This window comes from Glandiceps talaboti, chromosome 17 (assembly GCF_964340395.1).
Source record: "Glandiceps talaboti chromosome 17, keGlaTala1.1, whole genome shotgun sequence".
Lineage (NCBI taxonomy): Eukaryota > Metazoa > Hemichordata > Enteropneusta > Spengelidae > Glandiceps > Glandiceps talaboti.
The window spans coordinates 9,643,863-9,669,324 of record NC_135565.1 but is presented as its reverse complement, the minus strand read 5'-3'; the positions used below and the strand labels follow the sequence as shown (position 1 = coordinate 9,669,324).

Below are 25,462 nucleotides of genomic sequence, written 5' to 3'. Positions count from 1 at the left end.
CTGCCCTTTGTTCTCCCTTTTGAGGATTATGACGTATTGTCACATGCTTGGCTTGTGACAGTGAGTTTGCATTTATTATTTTCGGCCAGTAGGGGTCAACCCATCACTAATTGCAACAGAATTAATTTTTTCACCATACATCTCTGAAATGTCTACAGAATAACATCAAACGTCTACCGTAATCCAAGTAGTGCAACAATTCCTACTTTGCATAAATCCAATATGGTCGCCACAATATTTATAGTTTACTACTTTTGACCATATTGCCCTTCTTATTCATTTTTTTTCTTTTGGTGTTTAGGTAACTACTATTGCACACCAGTTATGTAGACACAACTTTATGTTGATATTGAAGAAATTTGTTCACCAAATTTCAGGTTTTCATTTAAAATATTAATAATATTTGTTGTTTCCGGCTGTATATTTTCACTATATCCAACTGTTTGCCTGTATTTCAACTGTTTTACATGCATTGTTAATACATATGACTATTTTGGCACTATCTTTCTTAATGTCTAATAGGAAGCTCTCATAAGTTATATCTCTGTATCAAATAAACAAGCCATGTGACTAGCTTCAAATGATAACTTCATCACCAAAGCTGGCACATTGCCGGCATAATGCAGTGCCAACAATAAATATTGTGTATACACTGTTTTTACCTCCCGTAAGGGTACGGGAGGTATTAAAATACAAATGTCTGTCTGTGTGTCTGTGTGTGTGTGTGTGTCTGTCTGTCTGTCTGTCTGTCTGTGTGTCTGTGTCATCATTTTCTAAAATTCGGCTGGCTCAATTGTAATGAAATTTGGAATATATAATCTTTAGGGTAATAGCTAGACCTGATCAGGTTTTCAGCCAGATCGGTTGATGTTTAATTAGAGAAATTTGCATATTAATGAAATCAAATAATTAAGCAATATCTTATATACTGCATACTTCAATTTCAATATAATTTAGTATATTCGTTATAACAACATGAATAATTTGCATAATTTATTATTTTTGGTAATTAGGCTGTATCTTAAGAATGCATACTACATATTCAACATAAATTTAGTACATACGTTAACCATAAGAAAACACATATGTCCTATAAAGTTAGTTGATGTACCTTACAGTGTTAATGAATAATTTGCATAATTAATTATTCTTGGTAATTAGGCTATATCTTACGACTGCATACTTCAATTTCAATACAATTCAGTACATACATTAACCATGTCAAATTGTGTATGTCCTATAAAGTTAGTTGATGTACCTTACAGTGTTAATGAATAATTTGCATAATTAATGATTTTCAGTAATTAGGCTATATCTTAAGACTGCATGCTTCAATTTCAATACAAATTAGTACATAATGTTAACCACAACAAAGCAGGTGCTATAGTGTACAGTTTTAATGAAAAATTTGCATAATTAATGATTTTAGGTAAGTTGTATCTTAAAAATGCAAGCTTCAAATTTCGTATAATATGATACATATATCAACTATAATAATACGCACCTGTCCTATGAAGTTTGTTGCAACAACTTTTACCTTTTAATGAGTATTTTGAATAATGAACGATATTCAGTAATTAAGCAGTATTATGCTCTCTTCAAATTCCATATAAATTGGCACATACATTAACCTAAGAAAGCACGCTTGTCCAAAAACAAAGCCTGTTACCATAGTTTCTTTTATTTTAATGAGTTATTAGCATAATTAGTTATTCCCTTACGGGAGGCATTCAGTTTAAATCTGGTTAAATTTGTAATAAATTTCAGCATTGAAATATGAAAATATCATAGAAGTTCATAATAAAGTTTGTCTTTACATCATAAATGCTAGGGGCGCTATACAGTGGCTGACCCTGGACTCATTAGTTGTCTCAAGTTTTGTGCAAATTTTTCACTACCTGTGACTGTTTCGTCGTATATTTTTACGTGTAGCTCTCTACGAATATGGAAGGAAAACGGATTCTAGTCTCTGCAGTGTTGTGTCTTGTGTGGGACTATGTACCGGCCGTCATCTCTGCAAACAAACGCCGCCATTGTTCCAAGGTACAGCCGAGAATTTCTTCTCTCACTTCAACATACTACATTGAACTCTGACCTAACCCTAAATTTTTATGTTCCAATACATGGAAACAAAAATATCGAATGTCAAAAGAAGTTCAAGAAGAAGAGTGGGTCAAGAGGAGGCCTAAAATGAGACTGAAAAGACGTGGTTGTAAACATCCGCTTCCCACAATAACTTTGTCTAATGTTCGATCTCTTCAAAATAAGATGGATGAACTGACAGCCTTTGTTCGATTTGATGGCGACTTTCAACGTAGTAACATTTTGTGTTTCTTAAACATGGTTAACAGAAGAAATAGACAATATTTCATTGCCAGGTTACATCTTGATTAGAGCCGACAGAGATAGTGAGAAAGCAATGAAACAATGCGGTGGAGGACTGTGTGCTTTTGTCATGAACAGGTGGTCGTCTCAGTTCACTGTGAAAGAGAAAGTATGCACCCGTGATTATGAGCTGTTAACTGTGTCATTTTACCTGCCACCTGAATTCAACAAGGTAACTATTATCATGGTGTATGTGCCAGGCCCTGATTTTAAAACAGCTGCAGAGAAAATTACAGACCCCTACAACGAAGTCTCCAAAGGATCTCCTGATCATCCTGTTCTTATTATCGGTGATTTTAATCAATGTGATCTGTCATCCAGCCTTCCTACTTTACAACAGTACATCACAGGGCCTACCCGTCTTGATAGTACCATCGATTAATGCTACGGATATATTCCTAATGCTTATCGTTCAATTGCTAGACCTGCTCTTTGACATTCTGACCACAACGTAGTGCACCTACTTCCCAAATATAGACAAAAAGCATTGAAAACTGTAAAACCATGCATTAAATCATTACAGATATGGTCTCTGGATAATATAAATGAACTTAAGAACTGTTTCAAAATAACTGATTGGATCATTTGCAAAGAGGTGAGTTCAGATCCACAGGAATTGGTTGATATCGTTTCCTGTTATGTGAAATTCTGCGAAAATGTTGTTGTTAAGACCAAATCAGTCCGTGTATTTCCTAGAATAATAAGCCTTGGGTAACTAAAGACACTTTTCTTAAAGGTAATAAGAAATATTATAGGGAGAAAGAGAAAGATTTCAGAAGACAAGCTGGTATTGGTTGCAGGTTCGAGCCCTGTCGCTGCCTGCTGTTTGTTTCTGAGTGGCTAAAGTCCTTGGGCAAGATTTGAACCACGACTGTGCTTCAGTCAACCCAGCTGTATAATTGGGGACCTGGTAGGATGTAGGTTGCAATGTGAAGGCTTTAATCCTATGCGCTGAAATGGCTGCAATGGATTGTGTGCTCCCCAGGGAGTTGAGGAAGACTAAAGGGCCGTTATGCCGTTCTGATCCGTGCCAGGGGTAATAATTGTAAAGCGCTTTGAGCATGGTGTGGGAAAGCGCTATATAAGAACCCAACATTATTATTATTATTATTATTGCCAAGCATAATTATAAATGTAAGGTTGACGAAAAGTTTAAATCTGGCAGTGCTAAATGTGCTTGGGACGGACTTAAAATCATGATGGGGAAGAACCAAACTTAACAGCTTGTCCCTTTCTGTTTTGATCCATCTACCATGGCCAACGATCTGAATAGAAACAAACTAAACAGCTTGTCCCTTTCTGTTCAAATCCATCTACCATGGCCAACGATCTGAATACATTTTATGCTTGTTTTGATATTGTAGATTTTAGTAAAGAATGTCACTCAATATGTCAGAATTTAACCCCTGCACAAATTAATATTCCAGAGTCTGATGTGAAAGCTACCTTTTCAAAATTAAACAATAACAAAACTGTTGGACCTGATAAAATAACTGGTAAAGTTCTGAAGCATTGTGCTTCACATTTCAGTACTGTATTCACGTATATATTTCAAATGCTTCTCAATTGTCATGTTATTCCTCGTTCATGGAAGACATCCATGATTGTTCCAGTTCCTAAAAAGCCTAATCCCCAGCAGTTGAATGATTTTCGTTCCATTGCCCTGACATCAATACTTTCTATGGAAAGTGTTGTGCGGCAGTACCTGCTTTGCGATGTGGTGGATCAGTTGGACCCGTTCCAATTTGCCTATAAAGCGCTTATAGGTGTTGAGGATGCTTCAATTACACTTTTGAATTTAATAATCGCATGAGATGTAATACTGCGATTACTTGGGTTTTTTTTTTAATTTGCTGACGAAATGGCTCTTGTTGGCTTACTTAAAGATGAAGATTCCTTAGCTGGTTACTTTTGTAAGATTGGAATTTTAACAAACTGGTGTAAAGAAAGTTTCTTGGAAATGAATGTCAGTTAAACAAAAGAACTGGTTGTTGGCTGTAAATATGATGAATTTTCACCTGTTTTAATCAATGACAATCCAGTTGACGTAGTAACTAAACGTCAATGTGAACACAGATCATATCACAAATAAAGCCCAACAGAGAATTTATCTTCTGAGGAAACTCAGATCCTTTGGCGTAAGCCAAAGTGTCCTTCAATTCGTGTACAGGTCTCTCATTGAGAGTGTGTTGTCCTTTAATATTGCACTTTGATATGGGAATTTGACAGTAAAGAACAGCAGTAAGCTTTCACGAATTGTCAACACAACTGAAAAAGTCATAGGTAGCAAGCAATCTTCTCTTTGTCACTTGCATCAGTTGTCAGTAAAAAGAAAGGCATTGAAAATAGTTAATGATCGGACACATCCATTACATACTCATTTCCAGAAGCTTCCCTCTGGACGTCGTTACAGGGTTCCATTTGCAACAAAAGAACTTCATTCTTACCATCAGCAGTGGCCCCATTTTGTACACAATGTGTCATCTTGAAGTGAACGTTCATTTCATTATGTAAATGTACTGTAACAGTTTCTGTTTTAATTGGTGTGAATTATGTGTAGTTTTGACACATTTTGTGTATTTCAATTTGCAGACAATAAAGGTTTTGAATTGAATTGAATGGAATGGAATTGAACAGAACAGAACTCAGACTCTTGACACTTCACCCAGTTGCAGAGATTTATGCATCATGATCATGATAGCGATTGTTGTCATCAGTGATTGTCATATTGGTGCGCACACCTCTACAATGACAAAATCCAGTAATGTAATATAATATTTTGGCCTGAACTGCTTGCCATACACCTAGGGAGCTGATGATGATTGGGGAAGCACTTGTGGCTTCACACAACATGTACTCATGGCTATTCCTTTTGGTGGAATCACTGCTGTTGGGTCTGTCTAGGACGCAATACTTTAGACTTGCAAAGCCCGAGTCTGTGACATATGTTCGGACTGAACAGAGTTATTATAAGGGGTATATAATTTTCGGTAGTTTGGTAGCAGCAGTTTTGTTTCGCAGGTACTCACAGCGGCGGTAGGACCGATCAAAGCTGATATAGAGTATATATAGAGATTCGGAGACCACACCCCAGTTGAATTTATCCATATAATCCATATTTATCAGTTGGATATATTGCAACATTTATAAAGTCATATGAAAATAACGTCTCTAATTCAAAACAAACAGATGACTCCATCTAGTTGCAGACTTTCGCTAATAACGATGGGTTGGGGTTACGATCTTGTTTGCTTACGCCAATATTGTCCAATCATATGATATATCATTTAGCACATTGCGATATTTGATTTGTTAGTTTCCTAATCACCAGAAATAATTCCTAGAACCCAATCCATAAGTCCCCGTTCCGGACTTCGTCCGCGGGGACTAATAAACCTGCTTTTACATCATTGCCATCTAAATTAAGCAAGTAACTTGTATGAGCCTCGGCTCTTGAGTGGTACAGTGCTTTTTACATGCAATAAGCCAGTGGTGGCAGTCCCGGGTCCCAGACAAAGCCATACGCATGCTTGTTAGACATTTCACGCAAAGGGGTGTTTTCGCCGGCCATCTAGGTCCGTGGAATCGTAAAAGGGTGCGTTTCAGATCACCTTAACAGTAGGGAAAACAGTGTATGGATTAGGTGTCCTTGAAGGTAAAACCTCCCGGATTTCGGAAATAAGGGTGGTTTTTTTGCAGTGATTTTCTCCCAGATTCACTAAAAAGGGGGTGTTTTCCATTGAAATTTTTCGGGAACAGAGATACATTAATTTTTAAAATTCGCTAACAAGCATGGGACTTCAACCGCTGGGGCAATGACTCCTGGCATGCTTCCATGCTCAGAGCAAATCGAATCAATAGCTTATTATGAGACAAAAATACTGTAGCATTGCATGCAATGATATGCCTTCTTGAAATTTTCTCTGTGTTTTCTAATACATACTAGTGTGTTTATTTGAGATGAAATAATATTATTTTACTTTGTTGCTACAAGAAAGGTAACATGAGTGAGTGGGCTAAAACGTATGCCGTCACGATGGTATCGCAGTGCTCTTGTTGGCAAATGATAAAAATCAGATAAATAAAAATAATTTAACTGTAAGACACCCCTAAATTACAACTATTTATGTGTATCGAGTCTAACCATTATCATCTATTTTACCCATTTCAAAATCGGATTAGGGACATATATGGAAACTTCAAATTAATAATATTTTTGTATTACCCACAGACACAGACAATATAGTCAGGGTTTGTGGGTAAACATCGGTAAAGGTTCGGTAAGACATGTAGATTGTAGTTTTTTGTTTACTGTCTATTACAACCATCAGCCATGCATCTTTCCACAACGTTGTCGAGTTTTAGTCACTTATTGGCTATACTCATCATAGCCTGAATGCTAAAGCATTCTCTAAATGACGTCACAAAATGGCGGGTTCTAGGTTGGAATGGAAATACCCGAAAACTCTAGAATTAAATCGAATGGGAACTAACTGAAAACTGTCATTTTATGGTGTTTACATATGCTTTTTTAAAGTTTTAAAATCAGAATACTGTTTCACAAACATGCCTTTAAATGAATCACACTTAACTGGTAAGTGTGGGTTATAATTTATAAAGCCAGATTTAAAAAACAAACAGATTGTACTCAAGATTTAATAAAATCACGTCCAATTAACAGGTATAATATATATTTTATATGTAATTGATCAACTGTAGTTTGATCAAAAATCACTGTTCCAGTTGCAACTAGTATAGATTTTATACAATAATCAGCATTACACAATGTACTGAAAAAGGCAAGTAGTATTTAGTATTACCTAAAAGGAGCTCACAAACCAGATTTAGATTGCATGCAATTGCCAAGGCAATGAAGTATATAGCATACGTACTAACAAATGTAATCCACAGGGCCACAACACCCTTAGAGTATACAGCATATAAAAATATACATATGCAAGAATAACATGTAGAATCATGTCACAAATATGTCATGCATGATGTTCAAATTATATGGTAATATGGAGTGCCATAAGAAACCGTGATGTGATTTTCGCGCAGAAATATTATACCAAGCAGAACTTTCCTCTTTGTGATTGACACTGCTGCTTTTATATGCTTATGTATCATATATATATCCTCTATTGGGATCGTATAGCCAGTGTTTTGACCAGTTGATGACATAAGCACACCACTAAGCGTGCATACAGAGTCAACAAATGTTCAAACTATCCCAAGGGGTGGTTTATTGCCATCTTGTTATACTGGTATATTGCAATTCCTTTCGTCTGTCCGATTCGTTTGTAAGACATTCAAACATTTAATTTTTTAAGGTTCTGTTATACTGTTCCGCAATAGATGTTGTACTAAACCAATGCAAATTTTCTTTCTCTACTAATTAACTTGTTTTTATTACCAAACTATTACACCCTTATAAAATTGTAATGTATGCTGTTGTATTTCATTAAATGTCTTTTCAAAGATTAAATCTATTTTATTGCCTTGTATTGGTGCATCCCAAGCAAACCTTAACAACACATCAACAGATAGGAAATATTTATCTTTATTTTCATTTCTGCTATTTTGTTATCACCCTTTAAGTACTAGATATACCGAGGGCTTTCGCCAAGGGACTGGCCGCCGCTGGTTTCGCTAAATATATGTCTTTGAATTCGCTCGAACGTGTGTCACCGAAATGGAGTGTTCCATTAAAGTTGGTTTGTTTTTTAACTAATTTTCCCTGTTTCAAAGCGAAATTAGACTTCTCTTTCGAGAATTTACAATATCGACACCATACTTAAAATACTGCCATCTATTAGGTGCTTGCTGTCTTACACACATTGTTGGAAAGCAACATAATAGGAGCTATAGATATCATGCATCGTATATATACCCTGTTACTTCGAGTTTCCCTAAGTGCAAGTGCAAAGTCTGTAATTGACTACACAACCGCACAACATTTAAAACTAGTATATTGGGTATATACGATTCTGAGAACCTAGATTTATCGAGTTCTCTGATGTATTGGTTTCTTATAAAGCAGATATTGTTACTAATTAACACTTTATGTACTACTTGTCACTGAATGTTCATACATTTCTTTTCTACCTTATTTACACCTGCAAGTGATTGAAATATTTGGTTTACGAAAATGAGGTACATTGCTATAAGTGATCGAAGTCCTCTTATAATGATAATATAGTCATACCATTGGAATTATATCGGTGCTAGTGGAATAGCATATGTAAACTAATCTAAATCTAACATTGAATTTAACTTTGAATTTTAAATCTATCTTGTTTACCTCATTACTTGATCATGTGTAAACATGAACATTGACATGAATAAAACGATGAAGTTTTCAGAGATATTCTACTTTCTTTCGATGTGAACGTTCCATGTCAACATTGTTCTATTGTTGTAGACACTTTTTGGCGAGGTTTTAGCATATCACCTAAGCAGCATTATGGAATTTGCATAATTTTAAAAGCTGAAGAGTCACGCGACTTTGTGATTTCCAAGGGGTACCTATGACTCATGGAACTCCAGATATAAATTTCAATTCATAAGTGCGTAGGAGGAAGCTTGGCACAATGTTTTTCATGTATAATAGATACCATGCTGGTAGTTTCACTTTTGAAGAATTTATCTGTAATGACGCAATTTAGCTGCAGTTCAAGTTCTACAGGTTCATAAAGATTGTAATGATACTGCTCACAACTTGAACAATACAACATGGAGGAACACGACCGCTAGAATTACTAACCTCGGTGTTGATACTCTTTGTTCACCGCCCTCGAGAAGTATGTGGAAGCTCTTATAAATTTTGGTGTACCGTTTGTTCAAGGCACGAGTTTAATTTGCATACAATAGAGGATTATCACCTCAACAATATTGCCACTGGCAACATGTAAATTAAAATAAATGGAAGAGATGAGTGCATAGGGCTCTAGAATTCTATCCTGACTAACCGAAACTCCCTCAAAAGGGCCGGGTACCCACTGGACTATCGCAAATGTTAAGTCAATGAAAATGTATTCGCCATATTGGGTGCAATGAAACAACAAGTGGACTGAATTTAGCATTTAGAAGCATTTCCGTTGTGTTGTTGTTGTTGATATTATTATTATTATTATTATTATTATTATTATTATTATTATTATTATTACAAGTGAAGGGGTTAAAATAGTATATAATAATTGTGTGAGAGACAATTTAGAGGAATGGTGCCTGTTGGTCCTATTGTCAATAAAATACAAAATACATTTTCCTTAGGAGGCAACATTTTTTGGCAATTTATGGCAATTACGAGTTGGCAAAGGACAAAGGGCCACATTTTAGACCAAGCAAAATCAAATATAATGCAAAGTGGACCCGTTTTAGACTCTTGAGTTCGAAAAAACCCTGACCCCATTTTAGACCAAATGACTTGAAAACGAACCCAAAAGGTCGGCACATCAATGTATACTCAAATAAGGGAGTAGCCCCCCCCCCCCTGATATTTGTCTGAACAGCTCGCATCATGAGCAAGCAATACATTGTTCTGTTATGATTTATAATGTTGCCAATAATATTCCCTGAAAACAATATTTGCAATGAGTCTTACTATATATGTAATATTATTATTCCCAAAGCGCTGACAGGTACAATTATTTTGATTATACAGTGTTGCAAAGTTTACTGAAAAGATTATCGATTTTTTTTCCCGACACCCTGCAGGCGCTCAGAGCTGTGCGAGTGTGATAAAATTGAGCCAGGTTTTTGAGCTATTTGGTACTTATTTTATTGTTCACAATATATTAGTGTGCCGTTGTGGTGGAGTCAAATGATGTATGCTTTCGTTGCAAAACTTGGCCTCAGATTTCTGTTTGCTATGAAGACAGGTGTACTTGATATTTAAGGATCATTTACAGAAATAATAGTTACCAACGCAACGTTAGATTTGTTTACGAATTACGTCGCTGTACCCATGTCGCTTATCAGATGTTACACTTAATGATTGTGTTGCTTCCCATCAGAAAATTTAACTGAAGGTAAGGGAAATTTTGATCGTAACATATTCAGTCATGAAGTCATCAGGTTTCTGGCAATTTCCATGACTTGTTTAGAAAGATTACAGTTCAATAATATTTGGAAGCAACAGCATAAAGTTAGCGCTAAATATTACGTGATAACAATCAATTCCAGTCAACCAGATGCACATGGTGGTATGTTTGTGCCTCATGTATATGGTACCGGACGGACTAGCCTGTCTGTCTGTGTCACATTTTGCTTCTTATCTTCAAGATGTTTTAAGAAAATGAAAATAGTCGTTGTCTGATCAACAGAATTTCTCTTCCACTGAAGTTTAGACAACATTTAGTTGTATTCTCATGTAAACGTCGTTGATCATGCATGATATGTCATACTGACCTCGTTTCCTTCGACGTCTTTATGAAACTAGGTCAAGGGTTAAATTCACCGAGAACGAACACTTTCGCTAGTCTTGTTTTGCCGCGTAATCATCAAATATTTTCCAGATAATTATGAATAAATTTCTTATTTTACACTTTGGGCTTTTTAGTTTTGTCTGATAACCAGCCACCTTGAATACTATGTACTCACTTTATTTCACTTTCTCTTGATTGGGTTCATTACCATCCACACAGTGACACGAAGCAGTTTCATTGTCTTTCAAAAATGCACCCGTCCCTTTCGTACTGAAGACTTACTGTACATGTGGCGTGGTGTATCGTCTATGACTATATTTGCCTTGTATTAGTTGTAAAATGAAATAAAATTTGAACATGCTGAACAGAACTTTGGCCAGGCATGTCTTATTTTTGTTTTATTTATTTATTTTTTTGTTTTGAGGTAACTGTATTGTGTTGTGTCTATATGAACCTGTGTTTGCCATGATCCAGGTAGACACAACAATGGCAACTGCAACATCAGTACAGCGTTGCGTCTTTTTATGTTGATTTCGACAATGATTCATGCTATGTATCAAAATAAAAGCAATCGACTTTCCGTAGTCTGTTTGAAAGCAAGACAGACAATCGGACTACGCATTATTGTTCAAAAACAAAAACAAAAAACAAAATATTATCATGAAGCTGACTTGCCTTCTTTATATCAGTTCAAACACAATTTTCGATTTCACTTTGATCATGAGCCACAACCGGGGAACTCCTAAATCGGTCAGGGAACTCAGTTATATTTACATGCTTACTGGCTCGGTAAAGGTTATTATTGTGATGGGCAAGTATAGTGTGTATACTAGTATTTGTTTAGAGTGTTGTGTTTTTTGGTTCATTGTGCACGATTGAAATAGAAACAGGTGAAATGCACATAAAATTGTAAGTGCTAATTCGTATTGGGGAAGGAAACGAGGTCAAGTCAAGTAATCTTTCAAAAAACTACCCGAAACAGTGTGTCATGGTGCCGTATATCGTCTACCACTATTTTTGTCTCCTAAAATAAAATATAATTTGAACATGCTGAAGAGAACTATGGCTAGGCATGTCTTACAGTGCAATTTTTTGTTTCATTTATTTATTCATTTTGTTTTGATTTTTCGTGGGAGCGTGAGGTATTCACTGCACTGTGCATCTGTGCTATGTCCATATGAACGTGTTTTCGCCGCGATGTGTGTAATTTTCCAGGTAGACACAACATCATTGTTGCGTCTTTTTATATTGACTGCGTCAGTGGTGCATGGTATTGTATCAAAATAAAAGCAATCAACTCTCGGTAGTCTGCTTGAAAGCAAGACAAACAATCCGGACTACCATGCATTACAAAATATTTGCAATGCCCCTTTCTGTTTTTAAGTCAACTTCGTGTAAATTTTAGCAACTTGTAAATTAATGATTATTCCTAGTCGTTCGGCAAAGTCATGTAAACAATACACTAGTGAGTTGGTTGCTTTCATTTTGGGACACGAGTGTCAATATTAATATTATATAATAAGTAGTAGTAGTAGTAGTAGTCGTAGTCGTAGTAGTTGTTGTAGTAGTAGTAGTAGTAGTAGTAGTAGTAGTACAAGTTAAGTGGTTTGATATTACATAGTAATGAAAAATGTCACGGTTGTTGTGTGAGGTGAAAAGGTTGTGACTAATTGTGCAACATTTCTCATTCAAGCTTCAAGTCTTAACAATTTTGAGCTTGATACTTGCTCTGTATATGAATAAAAGTATAACAATATTATCTTATTTATTAATATTACTAAATTGCCACTAGCACTGCGGCCCAGCGCATCTCTCATTTGTCCAGCATTCGGGGAAGCATTTAGTCACCAATATTTGATTGACACCTACGGTAGCGATGACTCAGATTTACACAAATCCCCTTTGGTCTCTGTTTACGATTTTTCAGACAGATCGGTGTGCATTTGAAAAAGGTGAAGCTCAGCGAAGTTTACTTGATATACAATAATGTTGCAAAGTTTAGTGAAAAGAATATCGATTTTTTTCCCCGACATGGATCGCACTGGCGCGGCTGTGATGAGCGCCCTTTGGAACACATGGCTGAGCTGTTAATAGCATTATTTTTGGCGGGTAATAAATATACGTAATAACTTGAAATTCTCTCACACAGCTTTGATAAATCTAAAGATTAATTTTTGTGAAAACAAATGCCAAGTGAGTCTGTCTGTATGTATTACATGTATTGCTTTCAGAATAATGCAGTTAGAGGTCCACATTTATGCAGTACCTGGTAAAATGTGCCGGTTTACAATAGTTTTCTTGTGTGTTTTCTGACACGGGTTTTGGATTTACATATCAAGTTTGCACCCGACACATTAGTACAATCGCTTGGTTTAAATTTTTCATTTTTGCCTTACTTGCGATAAGATTTGAAGTTGTTTGAATCTCTTCTAAAATCGTATGTTTTTGATGTTTTTTAAATTTCCATCGCAAAATCGAATAACAGCGATGATAGTTACTGTGTAAAAAAAATCAGTCCAAAATTTACCTTTAATGAAGACCTGAAAAACGCTGTAAGAATATAATTTACTTTATTACAAATTGTACTTCCATGAATAGCCGATAACATGTAATCCGAATGCAATTTAATAATGTACCTGAAATTATATGAAATGTACGGTGTACGTGCGGAGTGCACATGTTATAGGTCTTTCCAGGCATGATGGTATTGTTACACTGTGTAACATTGTATTGCATCTTTAAGATGTTTACGTGTACATCTGCACAGCGCATGCATACTAAAGCAACGGAAATAAAAGGTTGCAACCTTGAAGGTGACACAACTGTGATATCATGGATAATTTATCAATATTCCGATAAAAATAGAAGGCATGGAAGGCCAGCTACTAATCCCCAACTATATCCAGTGGCATTGTGTTGAATAGCATGGGTCACTCAGTCGACAATGGGACTCAGAACTATAGGTATATACCTCCATCAAACTGAACCCGCACGAAGAAAGTGAACAGGCAAAAGGTACAACGTAATTTCACACAACTGTCTGTTATGATGACTCCTTTGCAAATGTTGACTGCTAAATTCAACAAATATATTCTTAGAACAACTCTGCCAAGTGTAGCTTTTCTTTCTTAGACGTGTTGTTGATATTTACTTGGTTACTTTGAAATTGATAAATATTCATGCAGTGTACATGGTGATATCACAGGCCGGCCATATTTGAATTTGTCTGGTGAGTTCATATCCTATGAACTTACAGTTTGGAACATACAATTTTAAGTCTAATTTACATTTCCATGGAAACAACTCTCCCATTTTTACCTCCCGTAAGGGTACGGGAGGTATTAAAAGGGGAATGTCTGTGTCTGTCTGTCTGTGTGTGTGTGTCTGTCTGTCTGTCTGTCTGTCTGTCTGTGTCATCGTTTTCTAAAAATCAGTTGGCTTAATTGTAATGAAATTTGGAATACATAATCATTAGGGTAATAGCTAGACCTGATTAGGTTTTAAGCCAGATCGGTCAATGTTTAATTAGAGAAATTTGCATATTAATGAAATCAAATAATTAAGCAATATCTTACGACTGCATACTTCAATTTCAATAAAAATTAGTGTATTCGTGAAACATAACAACATACATTTGTCCTATAAAATTCGTTTATGTACCTTAAAGCGTTAATGGATAGTTTGCATAATTAATTATTTTTGGTAATTAGGCTATATCTTAAGAATGCATACTTCAAATTCAACATAATTTAGTACATACGTTAAACATAAGAAAACACATATGTCCTATCAAGTTTGTTGATGCACCATAGTGTTAATGAATAATTTGCATAATAAATGATTTTCAGTAATTAGGCTATATCTTAAGATTACATACTTCAATATTAATACAATTCAGTACTTACATTAACCATACGAAATTGTATATGTCCTATAAAGTTAGTTGATGTACCTTAGTGTTAATAAATAATTTGCATAATTAATGATTTTTGGTAATTAGGCTATATCTTAAGACTGCATACTTCAATTTCAATACAATTTAGTACATACGTTAACCATAACAAAGCGGATATGTCCTATAAAAACTATGATATAGCTTACACTTTTAAATGAAAAATTTGCATAATTAATGATTTTAAGTAACTAGGTTGTATCTTAAAAATGCAAGCTTAAAATTTTGTATAATATGATACATATATCAACCATAATGATACGCACCTGTCCTATGAAGTTTGTTGCTACAACTTTTACCTTTAATGAGTATTTTGAATAATGAATGATATTTAAGCAGTATCATACACTCTTACATACATTAACCTAAGAAAGCACGCTTGTCTAAAAACAGAGCCTGTTACCATTGTTTTTTTTAATTTAATGAGTTATTTGCATAATTAGTAATTCCCTTACGGGAGGCATTCAGTTTAAATCTGGTTCGTTCTTTCTATACTTACTTACGGTTGTATTAAAACATGTATTATATCTTGTCATGCTCATTACAAGCGCTGAGAAATATTTATTACAAAGTGTACTTCCATAAATATCCAAGGATATTTATGTTAGTGTAATATGTAACATATTAATCTGAGTGCAATAATGTACCTGAAATAATGAAATTTACGGTGTACGCGCATAGTGCGTGTAAGATAGGTCAGTCCAGGTGTGAGGAATTGTACATAGTGTGTTACATTGTATCACATTCAAGATGTTGCATGTAAAGCAATGATAAAGCAATGAAAACAAATCAGGGTCCTACAACACACATAGTCACTTTGAACGTGACACAACTGAGAAATTATGGATAATTTATCAATATATCTATGAAAATGGAAGGCTACCAATCCCTAACTATATCCAGTGGCATTATTATGTCAATAGCACTCAGTCTACAATGGGCCTCAGCACTATCTGAGACCACCAACAAACTGAAGAAAGTGAAGCAGACAACAGTTCCCTGTGTAGAATTTTGTCTGATTTTATTTTCCTCGTACAAATTACAACAGCTATTCTCAACCACCAATGACACCTGTTACTCAAATATGTGTGGACACTTAATTTTGCAGATGTTGTGATAAAAGAGTGAAACTAGATCAATTTCTCACAGATTGCTGACATTCTATGTACTTTAATTTACTATCATATACATATTTTGTTGATTTTAGAGTACAGATAATGTTTTAATGAGTGTCACAAGTAGTGAATAATTTTATTTTTACACTTTTAACTTTTTTGCAAACATCTATAATTTGCATACTTATGGATACACCAGACCAGACCAGATATTTCATAATCAAATGTATACTTTAGTAACCATAAAAGCAAAGCCATAAGTTAATTTGCAAAAAAATATCAAACATTTTATCATCTGAACTGAATTTCTGCCATTTGCATGCATGGGATATGTGTTGTGTAACAACGGATAGCACTGACTCATACATGTTAGAAGTTAGGGAAATTTTTGGCCAATCTCTTTTTCTTCACATTTTATGCCGAATTTTGGAGAAAAAAAAATAATACACATAATAACATCATATTTGGTTACCATGGCAACGAATATTCCAAAAACGACTACTTTTTTAGCTCCACTGTCAAAGACAGTCAGCGGAGCTATAGTGGTAGGTTGTTGTCTGGCCTTTGACTGTTGTCCATCCGTCCCTCTGTTCGTCAAGTGTGTGTATTTCAATTCCAAAACTAATAGGGTAATTGAGCTGAAATTTGGTGTGAAGGTGTCTTGAAATACCCAGATCTGATTTTATTCAAGAGATTTTTGCTGGGTCATGAATATGCAAATTAGGTCTAAAGTAGGGGATTTTGGTGAAAATACAAAACTCTTCTGCAAAGCTTATTCAGGAATTCTTCCCATGGAGAATAGTATGTCAAGAACTTTACACAATGTTTCTGAATTCCAACAATTCCTTTGACGGTAATATCAAACTATTACTAAAAGCATTCCACTACCTCTATCTAACGTATAAGACTTCTCCAGGATATGCTGATTATATGTAACTCTCTACACAGTTCTTTCATATTTTGCAGCTAAAGCTGTTTTACTATTTACTGGTATGACTTGGTTCTAACTCCTTTGAATGTGCCATTTATATGTATTATACATTTTATTTCCACTGTTTGTTCTTCAAACACTCAAACACATATATTGTCAAACCAACTAAAGCAATCCAAAGGTATTCGGCTACATACCCAAGTATACTTTCACCTATTGTTAGGATAAATTCTATACAGATCCTGGTAAACCAGGTAAAACTGCTGCTGCTTTAATTTCTAACGATTTTAACCATTCAGGTACACGTTGTATAGCTGATTTAGCTGCACTGTATGCTTTTATTGGTAGTCCATAGTTTGGGTTATTGCCATCTCCAGTAGTTGTTGGGCTACTTGTTATCGTTTGTACCTAAAGCTATACATATTGATGTTATAACTAATCCTAATGCAGTGGATAATGACAAAATAGTAACGCCACTTATTTTTAAAAGCTGTCTATATCTTTTTAAAGCTTTAAAGTAGTGAGAATCAGTACACAAGATGTTTCTGTGGTGTTTATTATTTTAAATTGCTGTCTTTTACTATTTCTTTAAATGACTTTGTTTCAGCTAGTATACCATTTAATTCAATAATCTCATTTTCGTATTTATACATCCGATTCTTTAATTTATCTTTCTCTTGTAGTGCTTCAGATGATAATTCTTCTGTACTCTCCATTTCACTCTTCTAATCTAGTGTAGAGATATAGACTTTTATTGGCAAAATTGAGGTCATCGTTTATAGCCTTACACTGATTTAATTTGTTCCATTTTCCAATCTTATATACAGTATTTGATCTGTTTATATCACTTTCAGCTCATCCATATGGCCACTTTAAAGGGAAAGCCATCCTTCTCAGTATCTTCATTAGCGTATGTATGTTCCCTGGATAGGTTACAGCCCTATGTGACATTTCTCCTTGCAAATTGTAGTTTGGTAATCCCTTACTATATGTATGTCTGCTGATGATAAATTCTTAATAGGTTTTTAAAATGCATTTAATTCATTTTCTCTTATAGAACCTGATAATTCTATTCTTTCTTCTATATTTATTTTCTTTCTAAAACATCTAATATATCAGGGTCTACCACTGTTAACGTTCTCCTTGCAATGCTGCTGGCTGTAGTGGTTTACAAGTAGTTAAATTTATCTTAAGGGCATCTTTTACAATATCTACCATCAGCAGTTCTGGGTAACGATTTAAGTAATGTTGGTTCAATAGTTGAAGGACTTTATATTCTTAGAAATGGACCATTATATGGTTGCAGATTTCAATTTTAAAAGTATACCTGATTTTTACCTTTCTCTGATTTAACTATTAAACTAAACTATCTAATTTCTTGTCTCAGTTCTTCAATTCCAGAAGCTGGTCCCATCACATACTCATCATGAAGGTCTTCTCTGGTAAATTAATAAGAGAAATTTCTCCTACATGTTCTTCTTTATCTAGTTCTGTAACATTCTGATACATTTGCAAGTTCTTTATGTATGTGATTAAAATCTTCTAATTCTAATTCTATATTTTAGTAGGTTGGTAATCTGTCATTATATATTGTATAATTATAAAAATCACACATAAAAAAATAAAGTTGCTGTTATAAAACTCAAAATTGTGTATTCATGTTTGATATCATTGTTATCATCATCATCATCATCATCGTCGTCGTCATCATCATCATCATCAACATCATCAACAACATCATCATCATCATCATCATCATCATCATCATCATCATCATCATCATCAACAACAACAACAACAACAACATCATCATCATCATCATCATCATCGTCGTCATCATCATCATCAACATCATCATCATCAGATTCCCGGTCAATAATATGCCCCTTTGGTAATTGTATTATGTAAGTAAGTTTACAATGAAAATGATCATCATAATAATACTATCTTTTTGAAAACTTTCAAATAGTTTGTGAATGCAACATTATAGTGTACTCTCAATGCCTACAAAGTAAAGTTTCATGTTAATGCAACCCGGAGAGAATATCTTAAAGTAAATACTACGCGAATGTGAATAAATATATTAAGGTTAAACTTTTCAGACTGCTGTCTGCAGACAAACTGCAATGTTACAATCAAACAGTGTTCACTTTTTTCGATGATACTAAAATAAGAGAAGACAGGACAAATTTTGAAATGGGAATACATTTTTAATGTAATTAGGCTGGGATCTCACTCAACACTGCACTAGCTGCAACTAAAACTTTTTTGGAAACTTTTATCAGCTACAATATAATCACCTGTGGGTATACGTATTTGTGTAAGAACACAACCAAAATATGGCACAATAAATACAACCAAATAAGCTGCGACATGTAATCAACTCCCTACTGTGATCATGATTTCATCATGTTAATGTACAGGCTATAAAATCAACCTCCAATTAACATTTCCTTCTCAATGTTGTATTTAAAAAGTTTTCACTGAATATATTATTAGTTAATAACTATTCCAGTTATGGTTAGTGCAGCAGTTTTAGTTCGTGATGTCGTAATCATTATGAAAACAACAAAGTTTTTTGTTTGAAATTAATTTCACTATCATTTCGTTTTAGTGATTGTCAGAAATGAGTTATTGAGCTTTGCCACAAAAATACACTTCATAGCCAGGTAAATGTACTGCATAATATAAGTGTCTCAATCCTGCAGATTCTGGTGTTTTGATAACATATTTTAGCATTATGTAGTGTAGGTGACAGAAGGGGTGGCTTAAATAATTCTTGATTTTCATTTTTCATGGTTTAAAATGTTTTAGAGGAGAGGGGAGAAAAATTGTTGAACTGTAAATTATGCATATTTCCTGACTGTAGAACAAACTGATGGAAATAAACCGCCATACAAAAGAGACAAATTCAAAATGCCTGAGTATGTACTATATAAACTCAACTTGAAATGTTTTGCCATCAGTATATATGGCTTGTTTTACATTCTTGGTTAGGTTGCCCTTTGAACAGCTTTTAAAAAAAATCTTCTGGCCTTAGAATAAAAAACAAATAGTATCTACTCACATAAAAGAAACCACCAACGAGTCCGCTATGATGTGATGGCTGTCAACAACTTGGTGTCATAGGTGAAATGAAGCAGTTCTCAGCTTGAGTGGATGGGTTAAACATTTGCCAAGGTTGTAATTATAGCAACTTCCTTCACTTATGGAGTGAGGGAAGTTTGTTTCGCTCTACCTATTTTTCTGTCAGTGAATGGCAAGAATGGATTAGACTTAATTAAACATCCAATGAATATTTATATGTGTTTTGCACAATTATACTCTTTCTGTAATAAGGTAATACCTGAAAACTGAAAGCTTTAGAATTCACAGTTTGGCGCACATCTTTAGTAAACTTGATACATTTTCAATTACCATAATCAATGTTTTTAGTAATTAAGCAATATCGTAACAATATCAGCTTTAAATTGCATATACTCTGGTATACACACTGACAATACAAAAATACGAGTCCTACTTTCATTATTAATGTTTTTGATATCAGAAACAAGACCACAAGCTTGGAATTTCAACTGATAACAAAGCACATGTTTACAATAGCGCTTCTTTATATAGTTTATGAACTAAGGGGTTTGCATAATTAAATAATTTAGGTAATTATGCAATACCTTACGAAAAGGCATCCTTTAAATTTAATGATAAGAAAGTGCATGTGTCCATTGGAGCTGTCTTATATAAACTTGACGTTGGTTTCTATATTTTAATGAATGATCTACACAAATACCAATTAAATATATCATGTATGGAGTCTCAGAATCTTCTCTATATGTAAGTATTTGGCATACTTTTTACTGTTATGGAAGGCCCCATTTCTGATACGACATCATTTTGAGCAGCGCACCACTGAACATTGTAATAACTAGGACGTTTACCACGAAGAGAACTTTGATTATAAAATTACATGTTCGAATACTTGCAATACAAATTGTGATAAAAATTGACCATAAAATAATAAGATCAATTTGCTTGATGGTTTAGGTACCAGGTCACAGTTTGTATTGATATATATGTTATATATATATATAACATATTACAATTATATCATCACCGTCTGGAATGACCTATATCACATGTATCAAGTGCACTCAACACATACACAGTAATTTGCATAATTTCAGGTACATTATTATATTGCATTCGGATTTTAAAAGAAATATATTATTACATGTTATCGGCTATTTATGGAAGTACAATTTGTAATAAACACAATAATATTCCAGCATTTTTCATGTCTTAAAATAAGCTAAATTTTGGACTCTTTTTTCTGTAGTCGAAATTACTGTCACACAGAGGTCATGACACAGGTCAAAAGTATGGCATCGCAGTTTCTCGATTTTGCGATGGAAATTTAAAAAAAATCAAAACCATACGATTTTAGAAGAGATTCAAACGACTTAAAATCTCAAAATTTTATCGCAAGTAATGCAAAGATAACAAACTATCAAGGGATTGTAGGGGTGGGAATTTGATATTTAATTCCGAATACTATGTCAGAATTCCCATAGAAAAACAATGGGCGTGTTATTTTATGGCGACTGAATTTTTTTTCAAATGTGCACCAATCTGTCTGAAATTCGGAAATACAGACCAAAGGGTTGTTTGTCAAAAGCTGTTGGTTTGAGGTTTTTCAATTTTTGTTGTCTTTTTTCTGGAGGATTATGTCCTATCGCTGACTAATGTTGAAAAAATCCAAACACGACATGACATTTTACCATGTACACCTACATAAATATGGACCACGGCGATGGAAATTTCAAATGTACCCCATTTCCCGGAATATTTCAATGAAAAGCATCCCCCTTTTTTTTTAGTGAATCTGGGAGAAAATCAATGTAAAAACACCCCCTTATTTCCGAAATCTGTGAGGTTTTACCATCACAAGGAAACCTAATCCATACACTGCACAGTACACTGTTCGCCCTAATGTTTGAATACTATTTCGTCCCCGGGCCTTCGTTGTGAAGTTTCTTCTGAAAGAGAATAGAAAAGGGGCATCTTACCCCTATTCTGGAGGGTGGTCTGAAAAAGTACACCTTTTTTACGATTCCACGGAACTAGATGGCCGATGAAAAACATACCCTTTTCGTGAAATCCCCCCCCCAAAAAAAAAAAATTAAAAAAAATAAAATAAAAATAAATAAATAAATAAATGAATTCATAAATAAAAAATAATGCTATCAACAAGGGCGCTCACCACAGTCAGTACGCTCCATGTCGGAGAAAAAAAATTGATGTTCTTTTCACTAAACTTTGCAATATTATTTTATGACAACTAAATTTCACTCAACTCAGGTTCAACTTTTTCAAATGCGCACCAATCTGTCTGACAATTCGTAAATAGAGACCAAAGGGGCTTGTAAATATCTGAATCATCAATACTGTAGCTGTCAATCAAATATTGGTGCCTAAATGCTTCGTGTAATACTGGACAAACAAGTCATTGAGAATGACATAGTCCCCGCTATAATTGGGTTTTGAGGAATTATCACGACTCTGATCACGCAACAACATTTGTGAACCTAAAACAAACAGACTTAGATATGTTGTGTCTGCTTGTTGGACATGGAATATGCCTCCAACAATAAAGGATTGGTTGGGTATGGGGGATCATATCACGATGAAAATGGAGTCTGAGTTATGGCTTTGGACATGGAAAATTCACAAACAAAATGGCTGCCAGGCAGCCATATTGGATTGTATCACGACGAAAATGGATATGCACATGTATGTCATAGAACACTGTCCTAATACCAACTTTGAATGAGATCTGTTCAAGCATGTCTGAGTTATGGCTTTGGACATGAAAATTCCCAAACAAAATGGCTACCAGGCAGCCATATTGGATCGTATCACAATGAAAATGGATATGCACATGTATGTCATAGAACACTGTCCTAATACCAACTTTGAATGAGATCTGTTCAAGCATGTCTGAGTTATGGCTTTTTACATGAAAATTCACAAACAAAATGGCTGCTAGGCGGCCATATTGGATCGTATCATGACAACAATGAATATGCACATGTATGTCATAGAACACTGTCCTAATACCAACTTTGAATGAGGTCTGTTAAAGCATGTCTGAGTTATGGCTTTAGACAGGGAAAATTCGCAAACAAAATGGTTGCTAGGCGGCCATATTGAATCGTATCATAAACCAAATTGATGTGCATATGTATGCCATAGTATGTTGCCCCTGTACCAAGTTGAAAAAAATCGGTCCAGGCATCTCCAAGAAACAGCTGCGGACGGACGGACGGACGGGCGGACGCACGGACGCACTGACAGACAGAACCCAATCCATAAGTCCCCGTTCCGGACTTCGTCCGCGGGGACTAATGAGAGTTTCACTGGGCCGTAATAACAATTTATTAGTAAATAAAATAATATTGTTATACTTTTATTGATATACAGAGCAAGTACCACGCTAAAAATTGTTCAGACTTGAAGCTTGAATGAGAAATGTTGCACAATTAGCGGTGTGTAAAACTTCAACCTTTTCACCTCCTACGTAAGTGATATTCCTCTAAAGTCGTCCCAATGTTTTTCATTATTATATAATACTAAACCCCTTAACTTGTAATAATTAAATGATATTATATAATAATAATTTATTAATAATAAAGATTATTTGCATATTAACCAAACTACCCCTGAATTCAAAAATGAGGGTTATTTTGTGAACGTCCATTGCCATGTCAACCAAAATAACCATAATACGCTAATTATTTTTCCAAGATTTGACATGGCAAAAAGTTAAATTTAGTACAAAAATTTCATTGTTTTTGGCACAAACACACATATTTACATGCATACATACATACATACATTCATCCATCCATACATACATACATACCATGCCAAGTTGTAACATAAATTGTCTAAAATAGGAGACCTGTTTCCATGGAAATGTACACTGGGCTTGAAAATGTTGTTTTAGTTAAATACATATGCATCCTACAAATAACATCATAAATTCAAAACAATGCCACTGTATATAGTTCGGGATTAGTAGCCTTCCATACCCTCTATTTTTATGAAAATATTGATCAAATACCCATGATTTCAAAGTTGTGTCACCTTCAAGGTTGTGACCATTTATTTTCGATGCTTTTAGTATGCATGCGCTGTGCATGTGTACACGTAAACATCTTAAATGTGATACATTGCTACAAAGTGTAACAATATCATATCATTCCAGGAATGACCTATATCATGTGCACTCCGCACATACACCATCCATTTCATAATGTCAGGTACGTTATTATATTGAATTTGGATTAGGCCAGAACAAATAAAATTGCTGTTCAACGGGCAACCTAGCCCATCACATTTTAAGATAGGTCGATTTAATTGTTTTTTGGTTTTTTGGGGGGGTTTTTTTGGTTGTTGCTGCTGTTGTTGTTGTTTTTTTGTAACAACAAGCCATATATAATGATGTCAAAACATTTCAAATCGAGTTTACAGCCAAGCCATTGTTTTCATGATACCACTGATACTGATATCAGTGGCTGTTGGCAGTAAATATATCAAGCCTGTTTTGATGAGATGTAGTTAAATCTGATGCTTAAGCAGATTATAAGGTGATATTTTTAGATGTGACGACAGTCTCGATGAATTTCTGCAATTTCCTAGATAACAAAACGGAAGGACAGGGACAGAAATTCAGATATATAGTCAAACAATAAATACTGGTCACACTAAAATGGACAACTAATGTGTTGTTGGAACTATCATAAATGTAATAAAGGTATTTTGAAGCCTGGTAAAAAAAACACTTGCATTTTATCCCATGAATTTCCTAACAAGGGAAACAAATTACGTTTTTAGCAGTAGTCATTTCCCCAATCTCATGATATGCTGTGAGAACACAAGTTGAATCTTGGAAAATATAACTGGTGCCACACAAAGATAGTTTATTGTAAGACTGAGTTTGGACATGAACATTTACAGAAATATTGGTATTAATCAAAGAAACTTTTCATTACAGGCAAGTGTGCATTTCTCTTGGTCTGCACGTACCCAAAAATCTATCAAATACTGGCCGGACATAAATACCACAACATGCCTATTATTTGCAAGAAATTGCTTGATTTTAATACTTAGTCCTGAAGGTGAAGGTCAAAGAAATGATTTAAAATACAGCTTACACTTCATATATCGGTAGATACCCCCGAAATAATCTCTATATAATACAATTCTTAAGTTATGTTGTAAATCATTATTCTTTTCCTACTAATGTGGCGACAACTCGGTAGAGAGTTATATGAGCACCAAAAGCAATGCGTTTATATATTTCTATTCTTCTACCATAATACCTGTGGACACTTTCAAAATAATTGACAACATTTTAAAAACCACAAAGTGACTGTGATGCCTTGATTTTGACAAATGCTCCTGATAGTGAATATCAAGGTCAGTTGTCAATGTTAAAAAAGAAATTGTTTACTCGATCATATTGAGTAGAAACTTTAATAAATCTTTATTATGAGTTCTTCAGTTATGCAGTAAATTCTGAATTTTAACTACAACCATGGCCACCATTTGTTCCACCTTTGCATACCCGTGACTGGTATATTTCCTGTAT

At 34.6% G+C, this 25,462-nt stretch overlaps 1 protein-coding gene across 1 annotated transcript in view; it reads left to right on the top strand.

Moving 5' to 3' along the window:
• Positions 1-4,246: 4,246 nt before the first annotated feature.
• LOC144448049 (1-aminocyclopropane-1-carboxylate synthase-like protein 1) overlaps positions 4,247-25,462 on the top strand; it is a 52,974-nt gene continuing 31,758 nt past the window's right edge. The window contains exon 1 of the mRNA XM_078138198.1: positions 4,247-4,351. Within this exon, the coding sequence (XP_077994324.1) occupies positions 4,247-4,351 (105 nt within the window). The remainder of the gene's footprint in view (positions 4,352-25,462) is intronic.